The 18,216-nt window shown below is 40.2% G+C and overlaps 1 protein-coding gene across 1 annotated transcript; it reads left to right on the top strand.

Moving 5' to 3' along the window:
- Nucleotides 1–15,733: 15,733 nt before the first annotated feature.
- Nucleotides 15,734–18,149, top strand: LOC121972992 (flap endonuclease 1-A-like). The gene is made up of 8 exons (XM_042524595.1): nucleotides 15,734–15,780; nucleotides 15,860–15,913; nucleotides 15,999–16,047; nucleotides 16,139–16,186; nucleotides 16,627–16,677; nucleotides 16,757–16,876; nucleotides 16,939–17,023; nucleotides 18,127–18,149. Exons 1-8 carry the CDS (start codon nucleotides 15,734–15,736, stop codon nucleotides 18,147–18,149), a joined length of 477 nt encoding a protein of 158 aa, XP_042380529.1.
- The last annotated feature ends 67 nt before the right edge of the window (nucleotides 18,150–18,216 follow it).

Raw genomic sequence — 18,216 nt, 5'->3', positions numbered from 1 at the left:
GTTATAAAAATTTTCCCTTAAAGACTATTTCAAATTTATTTTAGAGTTATTTTCAAAAATTTCTTCTATTTTTAATGTAATCAAAGGAGGAGAATACATTTTGTTTTTGCATTACATGTTATTAATTATAAATTTTGTACTTGCTATTTTACTATTATTTATTTTTGGTTTATCCTAACTTAACTTGGGTTGCTCATATCAAAAAGGGAGAGATTGTAAGTACGTCGTGACAGTTTTAATGTGCTGAACCAAGTCAAGTTTGTTGGGGTTACAAGGTTGCAAACATAGTCCCATATTGAAAACACATGGAAAAAATCATGGGTTTATAAAAGAAAGATATCTCCATTGGCATGAGGCCTTTTGGGGAGAGCCCAAGAGCAAAACCATGAGGGCTTAGGCCCAAAAGTGGACAATATCATGTTATTGTGGAGATATCTAAATTCTTTTCGATCCTATAATTGGTATCAGAGCCCGGACTGCCAGAAGGTTTAGCCACCGACTGTGCACAAGAGCTATGGTCTGATTGAACCATGTGAGTACAATATTGACCTCAAACAAAGAAAGTGGGGGCTCCTATGTTTGGATCAAGAGGACCAGACACCAGGCAGGAAGTCCTAGTAGGTCGGGTGGACCGAGGGGCAGGAAGTCCTAGTTGCGGCTAGGCAAGGAAGTCCTAGTAGGTCGGGTAGACCGAGGGGCAGGAAGACCTGGTGGGTCAAGGATCGGACGTGGGAAGCCCATGGTCCTTTGTTTGAGGGGGGATTGTTGGGGTTGCAAGGTTGCAAACATAGTCCCATATTGAAAACACATGGAAAAGATCATGAGTTTATAAGAGAAAGATATCTCCATTGGCATAAGGCCTTTTGGGGAGAGCCCAAGAGCAAAACCATGAGGGCTTAGGCCCAAAAGTGGACAATATCATGTTATTGTGGAGATATCTAAATTCTTTTCGATCCTACAAAGTTAAGTCCTATTGTGTTTAAGAGTGTGCATGAACTTAAGAGCACAAGAAGTCGAGCGATAGATGTCACAACTAACGAGAAGGATGACAATGGAAGGAGTCGACAGGCTTGGCGCGTCCGAGGGACGAGGTGCTGGGAAGAGTATGCTGGTGGACAAGAAGGAAGTGCGTGATGTTTTTGAAAGACGAGAAACCAAAGCGGAAGATTACTCGAGAAGGCTGGAAGATAGGTTCGGGTGAGCCCAATTCCGGATTAATCACCCAAGTGAGCGGAAGTAAAAAAAAAAAAGTCAATTGGAAGTTGACTCTTGTTCGAGCACCAACGCTCGGAGCTACTCTGGGCGCTCAGACCACTTTGGTCCAGCCGGGGTGCCTCAACTCCTCGGCGCTGTGGATGAGCATCAGCTAGGATCCGGACACCTAGAGAATTTGTGTGTCTTGTACTCTTTTAATTCCATTATATTTTGATCAAGTATGTAATTGATAAAGCTCGATTGTATGAGAAAGGTGTTTGTTGTTTTATTTTGTGCAGGACAATTCACCCACTCTTGCCGACCACGAGGGACCTATAGTAATAACCTACACTTCCTTTTTGCAAGTAATAAGAAAATGTAGTAATTAATTTTGTTACCAACTCACAAAAAAAGTATCCAGAAGCGCTCAAGAGTTAGTGTTAGTCAGCTGGCAACAATTGGAAGTTGTAGAGCAGTAGTATAACAGTAGTCGGCATGTTCACAACAGCAAAAAGGTCTTTGTAGCTAGTAGAGATGATCTGTCTTGAAGGCTGCTCGAACAAGGCTTATATAGACTATTGAAGGCGGCTCCAGCTTTGCCCGAGGCACCTCCAAAAGCAACTCTTATCCCCTTATCTTCGGAATCGATAAAACCCACAACCTGCGATTTTTATACTCTTGAGGGCGCCTTCAAAGCTCTCCGAGGCACCTCCAGCGCCAAGCTTAAAGGTGTCTCTATCTGCATGGGAGACGCCTCCGTGCGAGGACTTCGACCAAAGGCTCTGAGGCACCTCGGGTTATTGTTCGCCCAAGGCTTAAGTCACTTTTTGCTCTTTTCATCCTGCAAAATGTATTAGTTCAAAAAAATAAAGTGTAACTTATAAAATAAAGTTAACATAATAATAAAATAAGATATTATTAATTATATCATGTCTCTCCAAGACCAGGATCTAGTCAAGATCTCAGTTTAGGGATCTAAAATAGACCTAAATTGGATATGCGCCTAAAGTCCCTAATTGGAACTCGTTCTCACTGGAACACTCTCCTCTAGTGACTTACTTTACTTACCATGCAGAATCGCTTGACTCCTTTTCGTTCCACCAGGTCTTCTCGCTAGTTGATAGGTTCGTAGATCTAATTAGACTTCAGCCAGCTGTCAAGTCCTACGGACCTAGCCGAACTTCTCACTAGATATTAGGTCACTCTTTAACCTATATGGACTTTTACACCAGTTATCAGGTCCTCCAGACCTAACTGGATTTCAGTCAGGTGTCAGACTCGTCAAGTTCTGCACACTTAGTAGAAAGATTAGATCACACATACTTAATTTTAATCCATTTGTTATTTATTAAAACTTAAATTTGATCATTGGTGCCAACTGCACTAGCAGATGCAACACCGGAAACTCACAAGTCTTGAAATGAGTGTAATCATACCTATTTAGGTTCATCAATGAGTTTTGATCGAAATCCACTGATGAACCTAGGGTTTTTGGTTTTATGCAAATTCGCCATAACTAGGAAGGGTTGAGCGAGGAGAACATAAATATGATATAAAAACTTAGTTCTAATTACTACCCATGAAGTTCTTGTGATGTGTTAGTTGGCACAGAACAATGCAACTTATGAATTTCAATGAACAACACACCTGTCAAATTTTATTTTACAAAAGCAACAAGAACCATTTTGTTTAAGTCATAACTTAAATTTGAGTTCAAACCAAATTTACAAGACCTTTTTAAATTCCTAAGCACACCCTATAGACTTGAATCCAACTGTTGGACCTAGTCTATTTGAATTTATAAAAAAATCGCAACCACTACCAAGTTTTTAATTTACAGAAAGAAGATATGGTGTGAAGTTTTAAATATCAGGATAAAAATCTTAGTTGTGATCAATGAATAAAGCGGCCAAGGTCGAATTATATAAGGTCTACGTTGGGCTTGATATGATCCCATATTATATCAACATTTATGCTGAAATTCATCGTAACGTTGGAGCACCTTTGGAGAGCTTTAAATAAGTAATGAATATCACCATTTTAGTCCTTGCAACACCAGAAACTCACAAGACTTAAATGGGTGCAATTAAACATGCTTAGGTCTATCAGTGGATTTTGGTCAAAATTCACTAATGGACCTAGAGTAATTAAATTTAACCAAACTCCTAATCATTACGATGGATTGAGCGAGGAGAAAGTAGATATGATATTAAACAAAAGTTTTGATCAAGGAACAAAGTGAGCCTAATATGATTGTATATCAGGCCCAATGTGATGATACCTACCATATCAGCTGAACGTGCATGCACAACGTCTAGCTGAAATCTAGTATCACATTGGAGCACCTCACAAATCGATTAATGGAGGACACCATATTGAAGGTGTTGTTCCATAATTCTTCCCTAGACATCCATTGACACCATAAACACGATTTTTGTGATCATCTTTTGCTACAAAAGTGTACATTTTTTTTACACTATAAACTAATTTTACAATAGAAAATTGATACATACATCGCTAAATATTCATTCGTCTTCTTCTACCAATTTTACTCTTGCTTAAAATTTATCCTTCAACGATGATGTTCTTTAATGACATTGTTTTTGAGCGTTGTTGTCTTTTGAAGTCTCCTCTTGAAACCCTTACGATAATATCCCACTCTAATTATTCTTTTGCAATTCTGCCAAATTATAAGAGGAGATTTGGTAACCGGAGGAGGTTTGTGATGGTTTTGTGTTTATAAAAGAAGGCAAAAGATAAGGATGGAGGGAGAGGATGAGATCACGTGCATCCGACCTACAGAATTGATTTTCAAATAAAAATTTAGTTCGGATGCCTTGAAAAATGGGATAGAGAAATGAGAGGTTGGCTAGAGGGGAAAAAGAAAATTTCTATATTTTGTCATGCCTTTTGATAAATATAAAATCATGATATACTTTTGATATATTCTATATTCAACGTACAACGTTTGGTAAATTACCGCTCAAAATACGATAGCACAATCTAAAGTCAAATGTAAAGCAACGACAAATGCAAAATTATAGAAGGATATGAATATTTTTAAGGCAAAAAAACAAAAGATTTCTCATGGAATTATGTACCTATTTATTTTCAATAAAAGGATATATTATCCACTCACCTTCCCTATAAACTTACATAGCTGGATATATCATCCACTCACCTTCACTATACAATTACATAGCTGCTGGACTCCTGGACTGTTTGTTATAAGTGTTTCCTGATTTATCCTGGTGGCCGATGGAAAATTTTCATGGGACCGGACCGGTCACCCTAGGCTCGACGTTACTCAACCTGATTAATCATTTTTTTTTATAAAATTACATACTATTCATCGGTATATTGTTTTCACATTATTATCTCCACTCAATTCCATCAACTAGTTATATGAACAATGATGGAGCTAATTTGGATGATTTACCCATATTGATCTTGAGCTATGGGCCATAAAGGTCGATGTTATCTTGGGTTGTGATCCGACAGTAAGGACGGGAGACCCCCTTTGAGGGAAGTCAATGACACGTAGAGGTCAAAAGTCTAAGGGTGAGATGAGGTTCTGCCGATCGGGACGGACCGGCCGAACGGGTCAGAACAGAATCGAAGACAACCCGGCGGGGAGTCGGATTTCCGACGCTCATGGTGAACAAAGTCGCTGGGCCGAGCGGGTGGACCGCTCGGCCGAGGCGTAAGGCAACAATGCCGTGAACAGTCTCAGCCGAGCACACGACCAGGAACCTCCCGAGCGTACCAGTACTTGCGTCCGGTCGGACGCGACGTGCCCGCCGAGCGGCGACTCTCGATTTTTAACGTCGGAGCTCGATGGTCTTTCGCTCGGAAGGTTTATAGTCACCGGCGCGACTCTCGATTTTTAACGTCGGAGCTCGACGGTCTTCCGGGCGGAGGGTTTATAGTCGCCGGCGCGACTCTCGATTTTTAACGTCGGAGCTCGACGACCTTCCGCCCGGAGGGTTTATAGTCGCCGGCGCGACTCTCGATTTTTAACGTCGGAGCTTGACGGTCAAGTAACCAAAAGTACTTCATGAGCATCTGGCGAAAATCCCGTTTGCTAAACAAGATATATTCAGCCGAGCGGACTAGCTACGCAAATTACTTGGTAAAAAATCCCTTTCGAACGCAAGAAAGGTGGGATGAGAGGCGAATAACGAGAAGTGAGGAATGTTGGCGTTGACCGACGTTATGGCTGCCCCGTGGGGGCCAAGCGGAGGATAGTTGCTTATAGACGCCGCTCGGCGCAACTGATGGTCCAGTCAGTCGGACTAATCACCTCCTTCGACTAGACTTGAAGGGGAGGCAAGTGATCCGGCAGTAAGGACGGGGGACCCCCTTTGAGGGAAGTCAATGACACGTAGAGGTCAAAAGTCTAAGGGCGAGATGAGGTTCGGCCGATCGGGACGGATCGGCCGAACGGGTCAGAACAGAATCGAAGACAACCCGGCGGGGAGTCGGGTTTCCGACGCTCATGGTGAACAAAGTCGTCGGGCTGAGCGGGTGGACCGCTCGGCCGAGGCGTAAGGCAACAATGTTGTGAACAGTCTCAGCCGAGCACACGACCGGGAACCTCCCGAGTGTACCAGTACTTGCGTCCGGTCGGACGCGACGTGCCCGCCGAGCGGCAAGCCGCTCGGCGCGGGAACAGAAGAGACAAAAGGACAAGGGAAACATCGGGAAACATTTTCTGACAACAGGCATGTCCCACGACCAAGTCATACGCTAAACCTTACGACAGAAGGTTCTGCCGTCCCATCAGAGAGGTGCTCGGACTATAGCAGTATGGTGTTAGGCATGCTTTTCTGGCAAGCCCATACTACGGTATGGGAAAGGACACGTGTACACCTCGGTAAGTGTGCACAAACCTCCCCACAGCTCTATATAAGAGCCCTCAGACTTCGATGGAGGTACGCAATCACGCATTCTTGGATATTCGAAGTCACTTCATAGTTTCCTCTTGCCTGACTTGAGCGTCGGATGGTCGTCGCCGGTAACCCCTTCCCAACCCGACTTCCTTGCAGGTTCGTCGGAGGTCCCTACGTTCAGTCGGAGATCCACGTCATCAGTTCAGAGAGCGCCAAGTGCCCAGCGTCTATTGATTCAGCGTTCGGACAGGATCAGGTTGCTTTCCTCTTTTTCTTATGTTTTTCTCGCTATAAATCCGAGCTTGTCTCCTTTTCAATATATATATATATATATATATATATATATATATATATATATATAATTTTTTGAATGGGATGACTTATAAAAAACATGCCACTATGATTATTTTTTGAAATGACATGATATTGTTTATTTTAGGGCTAGCCCATATGATTTTACTCTTAGGTTTTCCAATATGAGATTTTTGATTGAACCCCAACAATCCTCCCCTCAAACGAAGGACCACAATTACTCTCATGGTCTGGACCTTCACACGAGCATCTGGCCACCCCGACCTACTCTGGGCTTGTTGGGACCTTGACGTTCGCTAGAGGGGGGTGAATAGTGTCTCACCCAATTCGCCGTTTCTACGCTTGTTAGTGCACAGCGGAAACAAAAATACTAACAAACAAAAGGAAAGCTAACCCTAGAAAACAATAAACAAGAAGCAACCCCAATGACACGTTGTGTAACGTGGTTTGGAGATGAAGCTTCTACTCCACTGTTGTCCGTAAGGTGGACGATCCCGATCCGTCGGTGGATGACTCCCCGAGAAACCTCCGGCTAGCTCGTGTAGCTCCTTGTGGGTGGAGAAACCTTGTCACAACCTTGTACAAGCACACTAGATCACTTGGGCACTAGGAGACTCTAATTAGGGTTAACCACTACTAATTTCGTCAACTTTAACCAAACTTCCAATGCTTGGTTATATAGGCAATGGGTTGGAAAACCCCACCTATCAATCGATTGCTAAAACATGCAGTCGACTGCCCTTCATGGAAATTCGACCGTTGCAGCCCAACGACTCGATACCAGCACTCTGTTCGCTCCCAGTCGACTGCACCAGTCGATTGATGAAACCACCAGTCGACTGCTACAATACTGTTACAGTAACGCTATAGTGCTGCTACAGTAACCCTAATTCTAGGATTTTACCCCGAGTACATTCACTCAGCACTCGTTCGCGCCCGACCAATCTAGACCTAGCCTTCTAGCCTCCTCCATCAGCCTTACGTCCCTCGGATGTCTCCCCATCCTTCACGTCTTGCATTATGGAGCTTCCATCGGCCTTGTCATTATTGTCGGGTCTTCCTTTGCCAAGAGGTTGCACCTCCGAGACTTCATCCATTGCCAAGTCACACTTGGACTTACGTTGTCAAGACTACATGCTTGGACTTTCCTCCTTTGTCAATATCACACTTAGACTTTCTTATTGTACCTGTATCCTGCACACTCACAATGTATATCAAATACAACAATAAACCTAACTTAAACTTTTATCCAAACATCAAAACCTAGGGTATCCAGATTGCTCTAACAATCTCTCCCTTTTTGATCTTTGGCAACCCGTTTAAGTTAGGGAAACAATATAACAATACATATGAAAGTAAATATGCAAATCAACTCATGCATAAATAATGAAACCTAAATCCCTAGGCTCCCCCTTTACCTAAGCTCCCCCCTGAGCTAGGATTTCTTGCAAAGGTAAACTTCTCACCCTTTGCAAATAAATGAGCAATCACTCCCCCTTCACCTAAGCTCCCCCTTGAGTTAGGATTTCTTGCAAAGGTATGTAGGTTTCCCACTTAAACCTAAATTTCTCCCCCTTTGTCATACATCAAAAAGAGCTCTAACAATATCCCAATTATTGAACTTTTTGACCTCTAATGACCATAAACATCATGTATTAATCCTCCATAAGATTACATATATGTTCTCCACTCTTTTGGTCATTTTCTAATGCAAACAAATATTTTCAGACCGTATCAGTTGATTGCTATAAGTCTCAGTCGATTGCCATCGTCAAAATGAGCTTACAGAGACATTCTGTGCTCATGAACAATGTTACCAGTTGATTGGTATAAACCCCAGTCAACTGTCATCGTCAAAATGAGTTTACAGAGACATTCTGTGCTCATGAACAGTGTTACCAGTCAACTGATAACTATACCAGTCGGCTGGTACTCTATGTTGGTAAAAATCAACCTTTTGACCCACTTTCAGAAATGCGCCAAAAATTTCACAGACCTCCAAAAAATACGAAATTTTGTGGAGAGGTCTATTTTATCCATATCTACTTGGGAAAAATATATTCATCACAAATCCCAAGATTGATACAAAATTCAAAACTAGCTAAATGATTCAATTAAACCTTGACCTAAAGTCCTAGTTTTGGCTTCTTCTTGATATATCTACTCATACTAAACCATAATGCATCCTTAGCATTAGTTTATATGACATTTATACATCAAAAATTAATTTTCATGCAATATGAACCCAATTCACATTTTAATGCATGAAATACATCCCAATTGTGTCACCCCACTATGTTAGAGACTTAAGTCCGCCTCCTAACCACTTGGCACATTTGATAACCCATCTACCATGGGTCCCAAAGGCTCTTCCTAACCTTAGGAATCTTAACCTTAGTCACCTCCCTTGGCGACTCATCTACTATGGCTAGGTCACTTCGGTGCACCTCGGGTGACACTTGGCCTACAAAACTCATATTTTTAACCTTAGACACCTTGTCTTTGGTCAGTTTCTTCTTGTCCTTCACCTTGGACACCTCATTCTTGCCATAATTATATGTCACCCTAACATATTCCTTCTTATTGACCTTGGATGACTCTCCCTTGTCCTTAGTTACACCTCCCTTACCAATGTCATGTGCTACCTTAGCACTTAACCTCCTTTTGGTCTTGGAGGGACCTAATTTGACATTTTTGGATCTCTAACCACCCAAACACATGTCAAGTCCTCTAGGTCCAATAATGAACTTATCTAGGACTTTCTCCATTTCTTCAAGCCTTACCTTCAATGATTTATTTTCCAATTCTAGGGTTCTAACCCTAAAGTTAACATGTCCACCTTGGACATCCCTAGACCTACCCACCTTTTTAGGCATATGTCTCCCTTTCTTGGAATTAATGCTTAGGTTTTCACCTACTTTCCTTCCCTTTGGCAAAGTGGTTTGGGTCTTATTAGGTCTACTCTTACTAGATTTAGCATGAATATGTCTCCTAGGGTTATCTCCTACATTAACCCTATTCCTATCATTATATATAAATCCATGATTATGCTTGGGTAATAATGAAAATTATTTCTAGTATGCATGGAAGAATTTAAATTTGAACTATAATTCAAATTAAGGTTTACCTCCCTTCCCCTTGAAGCTCTCTTCTTCTCCCACTTCTTTAAGTGCGCCAATTTCTTGAGCTCTCCTCTCCTTGGGCACTTTGTGTGGTAGTGTCCCCACTCACCACACGTGAAACACCTAATGTGCTTCTTCTCCTTCTTCTTCTTCCTACAACTCACATTAGTTTCTAAATTAACTTTAGTGAGTTTAGGGTTTACCTCCTTTACCTTCTTGAGCGAAGGACACCTACTCTTGTAGTGCCCCATCTTACCACACTCAAAACATTTGATGTGGTCCTTTGTGCTCTTCTTGGTAGTTGAGGTGGAGGGTTGAGCTTTCAAGATCTCCTCTTCCTTGGATTGCTCTTCTTCCTCTTCACTTGAAGATGTGGACGGTTTCACTTCTTCCTCCCTTGAAGATGTGGATGATACCTCCTCATCTTCCTTCTCCTCCTCGGATGTTGAACCCGTGTCAACATCCGATTGGTCCTTCTCTTCTTGGATCAATAAGCCCTTCTCCTTGAGCTCCTCCTTTTCTTAGATTTGTGTAGGACTCTCATGAAGTGCAATTACCTTTTTCCAAAGGTCGCTTGCATTCTCATATTCACCTACATTCAATATCGCACTAGGAGGTAATAAATTAATCAAAATTCTAGTTACCTCATTGTCCGTCTCCGATTGCTCCCTTTGCTCCTCGGTCCAATATTGACGTCGGAGACGCTTTCCCTTCTTGTTCGTTGGAGCCTTAAACGGTTCCTCCAATGCAATCCATTGGTTCCAATTTATTTGGAACCACATCTCCATGCGCTTCCTCCAATAGTCCAAGTCCTCGCGCTCGTATGGAGGTGGGATTCAGATGCCCCCATCCGAGAGGTCCCTCTGACTCCATCTTCTTCCTTTAGCCGCTCTCTTGGCGATTAATCCAACAAGAGCTAACCTTGCTCTGATACCACTTGTTGGGATCTTGACGTTCACTAGAGGGGGGTGAATAGCGTCTCACCCAAATCGTCGTTTCCTACGCTTGTTAGTGCACAACGGAAACAAAAATACTAACAAACAAAAGGAAAGCTAACCCTAGAAAATAATAAACAAGAAGCACCCCCAATGACACGTTGTGTAACGTGGTTCGGAGATGAAGCTCCTACTCCACGGCTATCCGTAAGGTAGACGATCCCGATCCTTCGGTGGATGACTCCTCGGAAAATCTCCGGCTAGCTGGTGTAGCTCCTTGTGGGTGGAGAAACCTCGCCACAATCTTGTACAAGCACGCTAGATCAATTGGGCACTAGGAGACTCTAATTAGAGTTAACTACCACTAATTTCATCAACTTTAACCAAGTTTTCAATGCTTGGTTATATAGGCCACGAGTTGGAAAACCCCGCCTACCAGTCGACTGTCAAAACATGCAATCAACTGTCCTTCGTGGAAATTCGACCGTTGTAACCCAACGGCTCGATACCAGCTCTCTGTTCGCTCCTAATCGACTGATGAAAGCACCAGTCGACTGCTACAGTAACGCTACAGTACTGCTCCAATGAACCATAATTATAGGATTTTACCCCGAGTACATTCACTCAGCACTCGTTCTCGCCCGACCAATCTAGACATAGCCTTTTAGCCTCCTCCATCGGCCTTACATCCTTCGGATGTCTCCCCATCCTTCACGTCTTGCCTTCTGGAGCTTCCATCGGCCTTGTCATTATTGTCGGGTCTTCCTTTGCCAAGAGGTCGCACCTCCGAGACTTCATCCATTGCCAAGTCACACTTGGACTTACGTTGCCAAGACTACATGCTTGGACTTTTCTCCTTTGTCAAGATCACACTTAGACTTTTCTTGTTGTACCTGTATCCTGCACACTCACAATGCATATCAAATACAACAATAAACCTAACTTAAACTTTTACCCAAACATCAAAACCTAGGATACCTAAATTTTCTCTAACAGGGCCTCCCCGTAAGCATCCTCATCCGGTCACCTTGACCTACTTCGGGCCTCACCGTGAACATTCGGTCACCTTGACCTGCTTCAGACCTCTCTGCGAGCATTCAGTCACCTTGACCTACTCTAGGCCTCCTAGCAAGCATCAGTCATCCTGACCTGATTCGGACATTCCCACAAGTATCTGATCACCCTAACCTGCTTCGGGGCCTTTCCCACAAGCATCTGGTCATCCTGACTTGCTCGAGGCCTCCCTGCGAGTAGACCTGACCATGGTTCGGAACCGCCGGTTCGACGGTTCCAGGCAGGTCGACCCTTAACCTTAACCGCCCAAGACGGTTACGGTTCAAAACCGTCGGTTCACGGTTCGGTTCACGGTTCGTCACAGTTCGCCACAGTTGAAGATTAATATGTTAAAAAAAATTAAAAATTAAACATTAAACATTAAAAATTAGAAATTAAAATTTATTGAAAAAAGGGCTTCCACTTATTTAAGTTGTCTACGTATCCCTTTAGGGGAATCAAAGCCCACGTAGTTCTTTTACATTTTTATCCTTTTACATTTTCATTCACTTCCATTTCCTGTTCCTGTCGTATTTATTCCTTCAGTATCAAAATCTTCAACTTCGTCATCTGAAAGTTGCATTCCTTGGATTCTTTTCTCCGCTCTGGTCCAATTGTCCAGTAATGCTTGGGCTTCCAATGAGTCGGGAGACAAAGTTTATCGTCGTTCATCTAATATGTTTCCGCCGGCATTGAACGTCTGCTCCATAGCAACAGTTGACACTGGACAAGCTAAAATTTCTTTTGCGATCACGGAGAGAACGGGAAAGCTTTGAGCCTTCTGTGACCACCACTTCAAAATATCGAAGTTTTCGCTATCTGCTTCATTAAAATCAAAAGAAGTCGTAAAATAATTCTCAAGTTTTTGTGTGGAACTTGAGGATCCTCGTGGACGTTTTGTCCGTTCTTTTAATAAGAGTTGTGCTTTTATAAGTTTTAAATTACTACTAGTAGTTTGTTGAATTTCAGAAATATTAATTTGTGTTCCATATTTTGCATAATATTGATTATAAATATCATATAAATAAATTCTAACATTATATATAATATTAACTGGATCAGGGGAAGAAGAATCTTTAATTGGAATTAAAGCGTCATAATATAAAGTTAACATTTCTTGTAAAACTTCTAATTTAAATCTAGGATATAAAGCAAATGCAATTAAATAAATTTCAGGAATTAAATAAAAATATTTTTCTCATTTAGTTTTCATAGCTAAGATGCAAGGAGATAAAGATTCATTATTAATATGTTCATTTAAAACTAATACTATATTAGAAAAATTTTCTAAAACTAATTGAGCAGTGGGATAATAAACACCGGAAAATTGTTCGGTTGTATCATTAAATACTTTTAAAATTTCACAAATACTACTACAAATATTTCATTGTTGTGAAAACACTACAACAAAAACTGCAAACGACAACACCCCTACGACAACGGTTTTAAGAGAAAGCGTTGCGTATTTGCTCAAAGACAACGGTTTTTGCCAAAACCGTTGTCTTTGAACTCCCCATTAAATATAAAAGACAACGGGTTTGGCAAAACTGTTGTCATTGAGCAATATTTTTTTAAAACGACAACATTTTTTACAACGGTTTTATAAACCGTTGTCTTTATCCGCGTTTTTAGCATCTACGACAACAGTTTTGAAAAAAACCGTTGTAATTGAATTTGGTCATTTTCCCCCCTCGATGTTTTCCTTTCCCTCGCTGTTTTCTTTTCGGCGCCGTGTTTTTCCTTCGCGCTCCCGAACCTAGGGCAATTTTCTTTCCCTCTCCTCATACAATCTCTTCACGCCATCCCGTCGACCACTGGATCTTCCTCCACAACGGTGTGCTCTCCTCTCTCTCTCATTCTCACCCTCACTCTTGATTTGTCTACCTTTGCCTCCTAAAGGTTCGAGATGAGCCATGTCCTTGGTGCGCTCCTTGCATCTTCCCCTCTTCTGGCACAAGCCTGGACCCGCTGCCTGCGTGCTAATGCAGGTAGCGCCAACTTCGTCATTGACAGGAGCGACGATGCGGTCTTCATCACCTTCTTCGGGGCGCAAGCCGTCGCTTCGTTGTCTGGCCTTGGCAGAGGGTTCTTCGAACCTATTTCCCTATATAGCAACACACACGACATCTTCGCACCGCTGGGAAGAGGCGAGGAGGATGACGGCAGGAAGCCGCAGCCCATGCTCCTCCAGGCCAGTGCCCTCCGCTTGTTTATGAGCTTGTACCACACCTCCGAGTTCTAGGTCCGCGCTCGATCTTTTTTTCCTTCGATTAGGGTTTCCTCTGCTTCAGATTCAATCGAATTAGGGTCATTTTTTTAAAAAAAATAATTCACCAAATCGTCTTAATCGTATCATTAATTGAATATGGCGATCATTTTCCACGAGATTTGTTCCTCTAGTTTTTCTTAATGACTTCTTAGATCAGAGAAGAACATGAAGACATACGTCTGTTTCACATGTAAGCAATTAGCTTCTTCTGCAGGGTCTATAGCAGACTGCAAAGGCATCAGGATTTTAGCCATGGCATCCTTGTTTATTGTTGTTTCTGTTCATGTCTATAGAACTACAGCAGAGTCGGAGATGCATATTTCTACATTATATGCTCCAAGAAGACTGCCCATTTTCTAACAAAGAGAGTCAACAAGTTTCAGTCAAAATAGGCTAATTTTTCCATGCCTGGAGAAGACAGCAGAATCTTTGATGTCCAAGTAAGTTTGATCTGCTTTCCATCATAAAATTAGCATGTGACCTCTTCTATACTCCTTTTGTTGTTTAGTCAGTATTAAGATAAGAAGTTCTGATTTTAAATCATTAATTAGTATTAGGATGGCGCCGAAGCCGCTGGACTACGAGTTGCTGAATGAGAATGTGAAGAAAGTTGCATATGCTGTCAAAGGGGAGCTTTACCTGCGGGCTTCGGAGTTGCAGAAGGAGGGGAAGAAGGTTATGATGCTTTCTCATACACAATTTTCGTTGATTGTGCCACAACATGATTTGAGTTAAATAGAATAAACTTTATTGAAAGAGACTCTTATTTCGATTCCTGAAAGATCTGACTTTGATTGTTTTTTTTTCCATTCTTGTTATCTGGTTGAAGATATCTTCCTGGGTTATTTAGCACTGTATATGTTTTCTTTATTGCTTGTATCAAGATATGAAGTGCACATATGCCTTTGATTCTTTTTATTGTTAGCTTGTTGGGATGCCACTTGTGAGATTAAAATTTGAGGTTATAATACTGCACTCCCCTTGCAATTTATTCTTAAGAAAGAAGATACAAGTTGGACTTACTTTCCATGAGATTGGTTTTTTTTGTTGTTTGCAGATTATTTTCACAAATGTCGGGAACCCTCATGCTCTCGGATAGAAGCCATTAACATTTCCCCGTTAGGTTTCCATTTTCTCTTTATTCTTTCTTAAAAACTACTTGTATCAAAGTGTTGATCATTCTTCTCTATTGCTTGACTTAAAGAACTCAGTGAGAAAAAATTATCTTCACAAGTCAAAAATTCCTTGTACATGGAGCAATTTCTCCTTCTCTGTGCTCCCTGAGATAAAGAGACATTTTCCATTAGATTTCTCTTTTTAATGGTGTAATTTTTTACCTATACTATTCTCCAAGTGGTAGCATTATGCCAAGCTCCATTTCTATTGGATGACCCTAATGTCGGGCTTTTATTCCCAGCAGATGTCATTGCAAGAGTTAAACATTATCTTTCATTGAATTCGGGTGGTTTAGGTATTCACATATTCCTACAATTTTCAACTCGCAGTCTACTTAAACCTTTTCCTTTTTGATGCAGTCTGTTTCTCAAGCTAAACTGCTTTGCAACTTGTTTCCTCTTGTTAACGGTGATCTGGAAAAGAAATGTATTTTGTACTTGTTTGTGCATTTGTAACCCAAGCAATTTTTATGTTGACCTTTTCATAACATTTGTGTCATATTCCAGTTTTTAGTTATATCTTTATATGTAACAAACCCAAAACATCATCTGCAGGCCTTGTTATTTTTTTCATGTTGATGAGTAAATATTGTTTTAGTCATTCTGATAAGAATCTCAACTTTCTTTCGAGCAATCAGGTGCATATAGTGATTCTCGAGGACTTCCTGGAATTAGGAAAGAATTTGCAGAGTTCATTGAAAAATCTATGCATGAGTTGGACTTTTTTATTTCTTCTTCTAACTCTTGACATTTTGTATGGTCGATAAGTCATTTGCAAGGGATGTTCAATCGAACTATCATATTATTAGAAGCAGATATCGAGCCAGTGTAAGTCCATTTGCATGTCTAAATATCATTTTGTTTATCATTCAGCCACCATATTTTATTATCATCTTTTTTATGCCAGATATGCATTTGACGGTCAGCCTCCAGAGTTGAAGAAACAAGAACTTGCCAAAAGGCTAGTCTTTACAGGTTTGTCATTGTCCCCCTCCTTTTTTTTGTTGCAAGATAATGATAATCTTTAAGCTTATTTTATTCTTTAGATATTTAAAGAGGAAAGATGCAACTAACGATCTGAACACAACAATTGAGGTCATTGCTTGTGCATAACAAGTACCTTTATTGGGACTCCTTAGTGTGCTAGAATTTCTTTTGCTGTCTTGGTTACATTTGTTGTTTGCAGACTGGTGATTTGGAGGGAATTGAAAAGTATAACAAAAGGACTGTCAAGGTAATCTTTGATATTGCTATTTTATTGGAAATTACCATGAGGATCTTATTGATTATGATGCAATCAACATAAAGTTAGCATGCTGATTATCTGTTTTCTTCATATGTAACATAGAGTTTCTTTAAATATATTTTGAACTTTCAAATTACTTTCTTGAAGAATTTGATTCCAGTAGATGACTGTAGAGTTTTTTCATAGGTAACCAAGCAACATAATGAAGATTGTAAACGTCTCTTAAGACTAATGGGCGTGCCTACTATTGAGGTAAACTAGTCCACTTTCACTTATTGAATTCTTTATCCTTGCTACAAGAATTTGAACTAACAATGACACAATTTTACTTTCTCTTGCAAACATTTCCTAAAGCTGCATGCAATTGCTTAATATACAAGTATTGTATCTCTAGTTTTAGAAGCTAAACTCATCTTTCTGATCTAAAGGCACCCTGTGAAGCAGAAGCTCAATGCGTAGCTCTTTGCAAAAGTGACAAGGTAAAATGATGCAATGTAACACATTCTATTTTTTTTAACTTTAATATCCTAAACGTATTTGCTTGTTATCAATCTCTAGGTGTTTGCGGTTGTCTCAGAAAACATGGATACTTTAACTTTTGGGGTACCAAGGTTTCTCCATCATTTAATGTATCCTAGTTCCAAAAAAATCTCTGTGATGGAATTTGACGTTTCAAAGGTATATTTATTCTGCTTATTGCTAATTGAATTACTGTATTTATTCTCATCCTTATTTTTCAGGTTCTTGAAGAACTAAGACTCACTATGGATCAGTTCATTGATTTGTGTATTCTCTCCGGATGTGATTATTGTGATAACATTAAAGGTAAACTTTCTTATGAGATATTGTACATTCAACAAGTTTAACATACAAGGCTAGTACTCTACTGCTTTCTGTTTACGAAATTTGATAACTAATGTTCATTCAAATCTCTAGTATGATAATGCTTGTGTGGTTGAATATGGTGTCAGTGCTACAACTGTTCCATGTCTATGTTACTTGGACTTGATATAGTTCAACATGAGTATGATCGCAATCTCTGACATGACTATTTTTACAAATTGTACATGTGTTCAATAGGATTAGTGATTGTTCACTCTTAGTGTCACTGTTTGAGTGTCATTATCCAAGTATCTATATCCAACGCAGATTTGGGCAGTTATGTCATGCTTTGGAAATTTTCATTTTTTTTTAAATATTTGGTTGAAGGAAAAAAAAAACTCTGTTTCTACATTTGATGTTCCATGAAATAAATTATACACATACCTTTGCCCAATACCTCATTCTAACATTTGATGTTACATGACGCTTATTTAGTTGTTTCTGCATTATGCAAGGACTGACGGTTAAATTATATTTTGTGAATACCAGAGTTCTTTTCCTTTCAGACACAGCCTTGATATTCCTCTTCCAATGTGTTACTCATGAATGCAGCTGATTGAGAGAGGATTTATTATTATCATTATTATAACCATATTTTGATAAGGCTCCTTGAGTCACATGGAGTACATTAGTTAGAAGAGTTTTTCCATTTCTTCTAGCAGTGGCTAACAGTCCTGTAACATGTACAAATAGATACTCAAAGATTATGTTCAAGGGTAGTCATAAGTTTGAGTCAATGTAAAACTTGATGAAGTTGCAAAAAATCCTCTTTAAACTAGTCCTTAGTTGAAAACGTAAGAGAAGGAGGAAAATTTGCAATTGTCTATTTTTTTCCCTAACTGGATAAAAGTAGTTTTTTAGTTGCTCTTATTCTTTGGTAATCATATTTATAGTAATTTTGACTATAACCACCTCAAACATGCAACTTTGAGTATAAAATGGCATGTTTCCTTGTATTGCTTATTTTCCAAGAATTCATGTTGTCATGTAGACTATAATATGGAATTATGGAATTTTATAAGTTTTGTTGAATTTTTCTTTTGCAGGTGGGGAAATTCGTGAGGCTTGAGTTTTTTTTATGCAAGAAGTGAGCTTTGTTAGGATGTAGCTTGCCTTGCTAATTTGTAAATTAAAAG

This window comes from Zingiber officinale, chromosome 4A (genome assembly GCF_018446385.1).
Source record: "Zingiber officinale cultivar Zhangliang chromosome 4A, Zo_v1.1, whole genome shotgun sequence".
Lineage (NCBI taxonomy): Eukaryota > Viridiplantae > Streptophyta > Magnoliopsida > Zingiberales > Zingiberaceae > Zingiber > Zingiber officinale.
Note: the sequence above shows the minus strand (reverse complement) of the source record. Positions and strands in the feature narration are given on the sequence as shown.

Excerpts from the sequence above, each read along its gene's own strand:
- LOC121972992 (XM_042524595.1), top strand. The coding sequence starts at position 15,734 with ATGTTCAATCGAACTATCATATTATTAGAAGCAGATATCGAGCCAGT. Across the intron at positions 16,877-16,938 it reads TGGAATTTGACGTTTCAAAG|GTTCTTGAAGAACTAAGACT; the intron begins GTATATTTATTC and ends CTTATTTTTCAG. Across the intron at positions 17,024-18,126 it reads TTATTGTGATAACATTAAAG|GTGGGGAAATTCGTGAGGCT; the intron begins GTAAACTTTCTT and ends TTTCTTTTGCAG.